At 36.8% G+C, this 10,365-nt stretch overlaps 1 protein-coding gene across 1 annotated transcript in view; it reads right to left on the bottom strand.

Moving 5' to 3' along the window:
- Window positions 1–10,365, bottom strand: part of PCNX1 (pecanex homolog 1) — a 186,752-nt gene that overhangs the window by 124,890 nt on the left and 51,497 nt on the right. Inside the window, exons 3-5 of the mRNA XM_023507659.1 lie at window positions 8,241–8,346; window positions 2,959–3,004; window positions 2,093–2,182 (exon numbers count right to left, since the gene is read on the bottom strand). Of these exons, the coding sequence (XP_023363427.1) occupies window positions 2,093–2,182; window positions 2,959–3,004; window positions 8,241–8,346 (242 nt within the window). The remainder of the gene's footprint in view (window positions 1–2,092; window positions 2,183–2,958; window positions 3,005–8,240; window positions 8,347–10,365) is intronic.

Raw genomic sequence — 10,365 nt, 5'->3', positions numbered from 1 at the left:
TGTCTCAAAAAAAAAAAGAGAACCTCAACCAGGGGTTACACACGAAGGCCGTGTCCTCCATCTGATTCTGTATGAAGCTTTAGTAAAGCATAACAATTCCTACTCAATACTACTGCTTATGGGTCCTTTCACTCTACAAAGGCAGAGTTGAGGAGTTGAGCAGCTAGAGAGACCATATGGCCTACAAAGATAGCTGACCCTTCACAGAAAAAGTACCCTGACCCTGAACTTGGATAGCAGTATGTGGTCAGCGAATGTTAGACATCAACGGTAGATTTACGTGTGGACCAATTCCCAATCTGCCAAACTATAACAATCTTGCTTGCACATGGTACTTTCCAGATATAAAATAAGATAAAGAGATATACAACCACTAAATGCAGTGGTACCAATCCCTCTAAGGGTATTATCTAGTTATTGAGATACACTAATGGTCACATATATAATATTATAGAAAGAGACACTGTATTTCTCAAAGTAACTGATTCACCTTTAATTTTTAAAAAAGTATCCATTTCAGGCTCGGTGCCTGTAGCTCAACAGCTAGGGCACTGGCCACATACACCAGGGCTAGGAGTTCAAACCCAGCCTGGGCCTGCCAAACAACGACAACTACAACCAAAAATAGCTGGGCATGGTGGCAGGCACCTGTAGTCCTAGCTACTTGAGAGGCTGAGGCAAGAGAATAGCTTAAGCCCAAAAAGTCTGAGGTTGCTGTGAGCTGTGATGCTACAGCACTCTATAGAGGGCGACATAGTGAGACTCTGTCTCAAAAAAAAAAGTATCCATTTCATACTGTACATTTAGAGGTATTTTGGGGATTTGGGTGTGGTAGTGTTGGGAGGGGTAGTCCATAAAAAACTAGTAAAAAGTGATAGAGTACTATAATTCCAAAAAAGCAGAGAGTTAGTGTGATAAACTTAAAATTCCAAATATCAGTAACAAAATATACTTGTAAGAAGTTAAATTGAATAAAAATATTGAATTAATGGGCAAATGTCATAATTTAGTGATGTATTTGTATCCTCATAAACTAGTTTCATAATTAAGAAGAGTTATTTAAGAAGAGTTAATTAAGAAGTTTATCAGCCTATCTGCCCAAACATTATCCATAGGCTAATAAAAATAACACATTTATAATTGGGTAGAAATGGGAAGACAGGTTTCTCTCAATGATTATAATAACCTTGGACAATCTCCATTTGAAAATGGGGAAGAAGGCTGGGTGCCGTGGCTCATACCTCTAATCCTAGCACTCTGGGAGGCAAGTTCAAGTTAGAGACCAGCCTAAGCAAGAGCGAGACCTCATCTCTAAAAATAGCTGAGTGTTGTGGCAGGTGCCTGAAGTCCCAGCTACTTGGGAGACTAAGGCAAGAGGACTGCATGAGCTTAAGAGTTTGAGGTTGCTGTAAGCAATGATTCTACACCACTCTACCCAAGGTGACAGAGTGAGACTCTATCTAAAAAAATAAAAAAAGGCTGGGTACAGTAGCTCATGCCTGTAACTCTGGCACTATGGGAAACCAAGGCAGGCAGACTGCTTAAGCTCAAGAGTTCAAGACCAGCCTGAGCAAAGCAAGACCCCATCTCTATAAATATAAAAATTAGTTGGGTGTTACTGCAGCTGCCTATCATCCCAACTGCTTGGAAAGCTGAGACAGGAGGATGACTTGAGCCCAAGAGTTTGAGGTTACTATGAACTACAAAACCATGGCACTCAACCCCAGGGTGACAGGGTGAGATTCTGTCTCAAAAAAAAAAAAAAAAAAAATGTAGTAGTTTACAAAACCCAATAAAAAACAAAATAGAGCTGAATAAGAAGAAAAAAAGAATATATACAGCTAAAATTTCCATTAACAATATGCTATAGGAAGGTACCATATTTAATTGGCAGCATGTATAACTAAATTCCAATATAGATAAAAGCACTAGTATGATTTATTACTTTTATTCCAGTAATATTTTATATTGATATTTCCTAATACCATAAAAAATTATGATAAACTTCTGCCACATTCTAAGCAGCATCCTGCAGAAACCCACTCAGATCCCCGCACTCTAACCACCTCACCGTGAAGCACGGCGTACTCACCTTGTTCTTCACTTCCTTCCTTACAAAGACTGGAGCTCTGGCCCAGACTCAAACTGATATCATCAGAAGTCTTAGCAGTGTCTGTATCTCCTACAAAGTTAAGAGAAATGTCTGATGCCATTATATTAAAAGTAAAGGCTGTAGTGTGGCATAACCACAGCAGGTCATCAAGGCACATGGTAAGTATCTATCAACTAAAGCAGTTTTGTACATCAAGGATTACAGTAACAGAAGATGCGCTGAACTAACAGGAAGAGTGTCGTGGACCATCAGAGCACATAATTACTCTCACGAAACTACAACCATACACTAGGAAAGCTGTATAATATACACTAACAAAACTATTTCTTTAAAACTTAGATTTTAAAAAGAAATGCAAATTATGTAATGATTGAAACAATGTAAATTTCATTCCCAGGGAAAATTAGCAAGCTAAAAGACTACAGGGTAAAAATTATAAGAATGCATTTGAAATAGATAGACAAATGAAGACAATAACTCTTCCCTTTTTTAGTGTCTCGTTTGTGCCCACATTTAAAGCTTTCACATCAGATTCCTTAATTTTCCTTGTACCCTACCAACATTCATGCAATTGTTTTCCTTCAAGGCAAGGAAATTTCTTATAGATCAAAACTTATGAGTTGATGCAACATAATGTAAATAGTCAAATATGTCTAAGAAATTGGATGACGAAAGAAGAATACAACTTAAATCAAGCAATCTTTTATAGGATCTATAATCTTCTCTATAAAATAATTTCAAGAATAATTTTTTCAATATATTTAAGGGTACAGTACTGTCATCTTTATTGCAACCAAAAATGAAACGGAAAGTCAGAGGCGACTTGTAAATTATATCATGTCTACCTTTAATAGTTGCTGCTGTTCCAAGACGAGAGGAACCAGATCCAATCTGAAAACATGACATGAAGTAAAGAAAATTAATTAAAATGCTAAGCATACGTCATCATCGATGTAATCATCATATCAAAACATGCTATGCGTCCCTTTCATCAGTACTGACAGACACCGCCCATGCTGCGTCTCTCTCTCAGATGTGAGCAGCTGAGATGTGGAACCTCTGCACGCTCGGGAATGTAGAAGCCCCAAGGGCCAGATGCCTCCAACCTCAAGCAACTCATGTCAGACAATTATTCTCGTTTTTTTACATTGCATCATGACATGTTCATGCTATAAACAAAAGCAAACCAAGCGCTGTGTCTAACTGAGATAAATATGCACTTGTTAGAGAACATATAAAGTGACGGTTGGGGGATAAAGCATTAACTACCATAGGCTAAAGGAACATATCAAATTGTCAGTGTATCATTATATACTTTCCTTAATTCCAAGCAAAGAGTAAAAATACTTCTTTGTAGGCAGAACATTTTTAAAAGAATAAAAATCTAAAGCACCCACAAAAAAAAAATGATTATTTTAGCACAAACAACAGATTGCTGAGCTTTTAGTGCTTATATTCAAGATGGTATAATACCTAAAATTTCAGAGCTATTATTTATTATATTACCATAAAAATCACATAAACAAATACCACAAATTCCAGGAACACGTTCAGGAAACCAAATGTAACAACATGACAGTTACTAAAGCAATTAAGTGTTAGCAACTCTTCCTATAATTGTTTTCATAGGATTCAAAGAAAACAGTCAAGTAAGTTTACCCTTGTAAAATAAAATAAAGAACATCCACATAATACTTCACATTTTACCAAATCTTCTTTTCATTGGTTCAATTTAAGTCGGAGTACAAAATAAGCTCAAAATATGTATTATTGTTGACTTTGAAGGGCCATGAGGGACTTTCTTGCTCTAGATGGCAAATGAGTGAATGTCAAAGGTGTAAAAATTCCTTGAGGCCATCCACTGAAGATGTGTACCATGCTATGTAAGTTATATGGCAGTGAAAAAAGCAAGTACACAGATACAGATTGAAGCTACCATAATCTCTTGATATTGGCATAAAAAAATAAGATTTGTATTTTTTTGCACTATATATTAAGCTTGATTCTCCTAGCTTTTCCTAATTTCTGTTTTCTGTTTTAGTCATAAAAGGCACTGCAATCAGCCAGAATGAAAAAGGCCAAAATGCATTTTACTGGGAAAAGTTTCATTCTTCCCACACCTGCTATATGAGTTACAGAACTAACACATTATTTTTCTAGGAACACATAACTTCCTAGATAGAAATTTTTAAAACAAACAAGCAAATGAAAAACACCATTTTATGGATACCCTTCTAAGAATGTAAACTTTTTTATTTTTATTTTGCCACTCTGTTGCCCTGGGCTAGAGTGGCATGGCATGAGCCTAGCCACAGCTCACTGCAACCTCAAACTCCTGGGCACACGTGATCCTCCTGCTTCAGACTCCACGTAGCTGGGACTACATACAGGTGCCCGTGCCCAGTTAATTTGTCTATTTTTTGTAGAGATGGGGTCTTGCTTTTGCAAAGCCTGGTCTTAAACTCTTGGGCTCAAGGGATCCTCTCCCTCTAGCCTCCCAGAGTGCTAGGATTATAGGTGTGAGCTACCCACCATGCTTGGCCTAAGAATATAAACTTTATATATATACATATACATATACACACTTTTTTTTTTAAATATGGGCATAGCAGTCACTTGCCCACAACCCCAAAGTGTTCTCTTTCTCCTTCCTTACTAAACTCCCTATTTTGTTCAAACATTTGTCTACAGGAAGGAGACCCAGCCTCATCTCTGACCTAGTTCTGGTCAATGAATGTTTGGGAGCGTATGCTGGATGGCTCCAGGAAAAGATCTTTTCATGTTTGAAAAGAAGGTGACTGAGGAGAATCTCCCTGCCCCACACTGTTGTCTGCCTCCTAACTTTTCAACGGGTCATGACTGAAGCTGCTACACCCATCCTGTAATCAAGGAAAAAGCCTAGAGAACTATGGAAATGCTAAACCAGAACCCCAACATTTCTGAGCTGCTGAACTATCACTTCCAGGTGACAAACAAACTCCTATTTTTTAAGTCATTATTAGTTGACTATTCTATTGCTTACTGACAAAAGCACTCTTTATGGGTACAATGGGGTGATTAAATTTTACTCTTCATGCTTTTCTGTATTATTTAACCTTCACCACTCCAAAAAAACCTAAGAATCATGACTATATTTGCATGTGACACAACAGAGAATCAGGATATAAGTTATAATATATCCAAATGCAATGTATTCTTCAGAGTTTTCCTATAGAAAAATACTTAATGACGTTAACATTCATGCTACATTCAACGAAGAGAACAGAGTTCCAAAGGACACATGCACTGTACTTCTATTTTGTTTAGAAAAGTTTTGATTATATTATAGATGATTTTAATTTTCTTCTTTTTGTTTACCATTATTTGTTAAATTTTCTAAAACTGAAAAGAAGGGCTGAGTGCAGTGGCTCACACCTATAATCCTAGCACGCTGGCATTCTAAGACAATTATTACTGTGCATCTTGGGCTTATATTTCCTTAGTAATACACATATATCACATCTATAACTTTGGTTACTTATATCTAGTCTGAAATCACAATCTCTTTGGGGTAAAACCCACTTCCCAGCCTAGATTAAGGAAAATGCCTTGAATACTTCCGGCACTAAAATATTTGAAGGCAGACAAGTAACAAAAGGGGAGAGAAGAAGATAAAGGGGAAAGGGAGGAAAGCAAGGAAAGGGAAATGCAGAGCAAAAGACAGAAGGGAAAGAAGGAAAGTGTCTAGAAGGAAAGAATGGTAACGTGTCTGCGGTCCACCACTGTGGCCTGTGAGTCCATCGCTGGACACAGAACCATTTACACAGACAATTACGATGAGGTGCTAATAACAGTGTGTCCAGTCTGCACTGGTAATCTCTCCACTGACATACAAAAAGCCTGACCTGACTTCTTCATTTTAGCACTTTAGCTTCTCTAAAGGGCAACAATAATTATGCCAACCATTTCTTTTGCTGTAAACAGTATCAAACAAAGACACTGAAATCCAAGTAGTACAACCTACAATACGGGTCAACTTTTATTTTACTATTTTAAGTAAAAAGTTTCTATTTTAAGGAAAAGGTATTCTGTGTGCACATAGGCTTTAATTACATTTAAGAAACAGGGCAAATTCCAACACACGATGCCAACAGCAGAGTATCCAGAGGTGGTTGGCCAGTGCTGTAATCTTTTCACCTGTCCTACTGTAAAATTCAGAAAATGGTTATTAGAAAAATGTTGCCTTACTCCTTGAGGTAATCTGACATAGCCTACATCTGTCAGCAAGATGAAAGCTAAAACACACAGCCACATTCAAGGATTGAGTCATTTCATTCTATAAAAAGACACTGAAAATAGCACAAAGCCAGCATAAAAAAGGATCAAGGATAGTAACACTGTTCACCAAACAGGCATTATAAAATTTGAAATTTAAAAAGTATTAATCTCATTAGTGTGTCACATCCTTATTCACAGTATTTTTTTTCCTTTAAAATTCTGATGCCTCTGGCACCATAGCTCAGTAGTTAGCACACTGGCCCCTCACGCACACCAGGGGCAGTTGAGTTCAAACCTCCCCCTGGGTTTAACAAACAAACAAAAAAAAAAATACTGACACCTTCCATTTCATCAGCTTGTTATGGAAGATGAATTTAAGGACCCACTTGTTCTATATGAAATCCTAACTGAAATTGTTATCATAAATTCTTTCACATCACTTTTATATCATGAAAACGCAATTCAAATAGAGGCAAATGTTCTATCAAAATATATTAGGAAATAAGACCTTGTTCAAGATTTTGATTCATGGAATATGGTGATTTACATACTATTGTTCCTAGATCACATAGGGCTACTGTGAAAGAGCAGAACACTACAGGATAGAGTCAGCAGAATATTGTGTATGCTACTTACTCACTTGTTAAATGAGAAGTCAGGTCTGACTCTACCTGAAGAGTCTATTACCTATACACATTCTGAAGTTCTATTACCTATATACGTTCATGTAATCAGTAATCATTAACTCAAAGTCAACTATACATAAGGCAGCATATTAGACTATGGAAAAAAAGAAGAAAATCTACTCTGTAACTGTGTAGAAGCTTACAAACTACACACACCACACACCAAAAACTAAGCACTAAAACAAATTCCATAAACACGTGTTCCATCTGCCAGAGAAAGGGTCCACACCATAAGATCATTGACAAAATCTTGAGAAATGGGGGACAGTTACAAGAAGAGTCAGAGTTAGGTCAGAAAATAAAGAGGATTAAGTCTCCCTCTAGAAGAGAAAGGAAATTTTAATCCACAAGCCATGCAGTATAATAACAGGAAGGCTGAAGAGAGAACAAGGCCTAGTATCAGACTTTGATATACATCAGCTACTTCTACGTAATGAGAGGGCTAACACAATGACTGCTAAACCCCATAAAGTCACAAGGGAAGACCTTTCAAGTTTCTCACAGAGTTTACTATCTTATGCTCCTGTAATAGAACTGTCCCTAGTAAAGCCATCTGCTGAGAAGGCAAGCAGGAATAACTGAACTTTGATTCCTGTAGACGCTCAGGGTGAAGAAGATTGCTGTAGCAGCAGAGGCCCAGCCAAGGTTAGATAGAACCGAATACAACAGGCTTCAGCCAAGTTCTGAGATAATTCTTTCAGAATTACTATTTTAAGTTAAAAATAGAAGTTACAAAGCAGAAAGACATTAAAATTGGCAGAAGTAGACTTGTATCCTACTTTTAGCTCTGTCATCACATTGTGAACACTGTGAGATTTGGAACAAGTTATTTTATTTCTTTGCTGTTTGAACTAGAGATAACCATAGGCGTCTAGACCTCTCTGTACAGATGATGTGAAGTTAAAGAAGATGCTGCAAGCTGGAAGCTAAATCTGCTAAGGGCATTCACAACTGTCTTGATCAAAACTATACTGAAAAGGAGCACGTGGTACATACTCTACGAACATGTAATTGATTAACGTGAAAAGTCAGTTTAAAAACAATGTTAATGAAAGATGGTGTTGATAAAGAATAAAATAATAATAATCAAAAAGATAAACCAAAACATCAATTGACATAAGAACAACTGAGACCACCCTCAGGAGGACCGGAAAGAGGCATAGGAAAAGAGCTCAGGTTCTTACCTGGTTGCTCGGATCTAGACCCGCATAAGAATTTCGTGAACTACAACCAACTGGGGGGGTGGCCTCGCGAATGAACTCAGACATTTCAATCCCTCCACCAGGATCGCTGTGGGGAAAAGTGAGAAGGAGACAATAACTGTCATTGTTCTGACACCAATGTTTTTCTTTTTATTTTATAGTTATTTTATATTTATTTACATTACTATGCTTTTTTTCCTATAAAACCGAAAGGTTCTGATTCTCAATGGAGCAAGAAGCCAAAAAAAGAATTATCATGCTCCATTTATGAGTTTCAGAACTGAAACTATAAACACATCAGTACGTGAAAATATTTAAAAACAAATCTCAAACTGACTATATCCAATTCAACATTAGAAACTGGTCTTAATTAGAATTATAGCATACTAAGTATATGTGCCCTTAAAAGCACTCTTGCAAAGAAATGTTTGTTTTTTTCTTTCCCAAGAGCAAAGGGAAGTTAGTCAATTGTAAATACAGGAAGTAATCAGATACTGTATTAACTGATCTCTCCGAGAAAGAAGTCGGCCTGAGCTACACAACACAACCATGAACATACAAGACAATAGTTACTCTGGTTAAGCTAATTGTGTCTTTATTATTTAAGGTAATAGAATGTTACTAGGATACTAACTTGTTTTTCAGAATCTGAAACCTAAAATTTTAGATTTGGTTAGAAGGTGTAAATAAAAAAAGTAAAATGATGCTACATAGTAATAATCTAGAAAGACAAAAGAAAGAAGAGTATTGGGTTCAAAGAGTTGGGGAAGCTGGTAAATAGTACTTAAAGATATGGGAACCCAAAATTAGAGAAAAGAGAATCACGCCAAATTCCAAAAAAGATAGGGAATGCCATGTAAGTTTCCTTAGGAAAACAACTTTTAGAATAACCCATAATCCTATTTTTGCCCAAAGTTTCTACTCATTCTACGGGTATAAATAGTAAGTACTCAATAAAATTTTTAACTTTCATTTTCAGAATAAAAGTTCTAGTGTATATTCTGGACATTATAATGGATATAAACCATCTAGCCATCCAGCATCCAATTTAACCTCCTGGTTAACAAAAAAAGCAACCCAACACTCTTCTGACAAACCACCTGATCCCAAACTGTCCTAGCAGTTGGGGTAATATTGACCCCATCCTCAAGTTTAGGGGTAGACTTTACTGGCCAACGTCAATCAGCACATCCCATTCATCTGGCTACGGAGATTAGTTCTAGAATTAAGTACGTGACACAACTCAGGCTAGCATGAATCAAGCCAGGAGCATCCTATCGTTGAGAGAGGAAATTTCTCTATATCTGCTAGCCTTAAATCGTGACTTAAGCCTGGAGCTGCTACAGCCATCTTACAACTATAAGGGAGAGCTTGTCTAAGAAGCCAACTAATAGAGAAGAGCAAAGCCTGGCGAAAGGGAAGGAGGGGTGTAGAACAAATGTTTGAAAGTCTGCATCCCAGTACATCTGAGAACATCTCTCACATGCAGACTCCACAGTAATGTGTGCAGTAAATTCCCTTGAGTCTGTTTAGCTGGGGTATTCTGACCCCTGTAATCAGAAGATGTAAACAAAATATAATTTGCTTGCAAGAATATCTCTCATTTAAGTATTTATTATTATAGTAGTTTGAATTCTAGAATGTTTTTATTATTAATAGTCTCATAACTATACTGTCCCTGCTTACTTAATGGGTTCCTAACACTAGGCCATTGACTACAGTTAGCCTGCTAATGTCCATTAAGGAAAAATAGCTTTCAAACTTGCTATCCATTTGTAAAAATAAAACATATTGGGAGTCAATTACAAAGTTAATGGCCAATTCTGCACACAAATGCCCATATGTGAGAAATGTAGAATATGCTCCTGTTTTTGACTGTTTGGTGTTAACTCATCAAAGCTTTATAGGCCAGAATAAAATATTTTTCTAAACTGGAAAAATCTTTAATGTGTGTACAGAAGCAGCTATTCCCAAACTGCATTAGTGGGGAGTAAAACTCGCAGTATTACTAGTTATCTCCACTAGAATACATCCTCTAAATGAGATCCACAGAAATCAAAGGGCAAAGTACAAATTAAGAAATAGAACACTAGAGAAATTAAAAAAA

Source organism: Otolemur garnettii, unplaced genomic scaffold (genome assembly GCF_000181295.1).
Source record: "Otolemur garnettii isolate 467f Iridium unplaced genomic scaffold, OtoGar3 scaffold00196, whole genome shotgun sequence".
NCBI lineage: Eukaryota > Metazoa > Chordata > Mammalia > Primates > Galagidae > Otolemur > Otolemur garnettii.
Note: the sequence above shows the minus strand (reverse complement) of the source record. Positions and strands in the feature narration are given on the sequence as shown.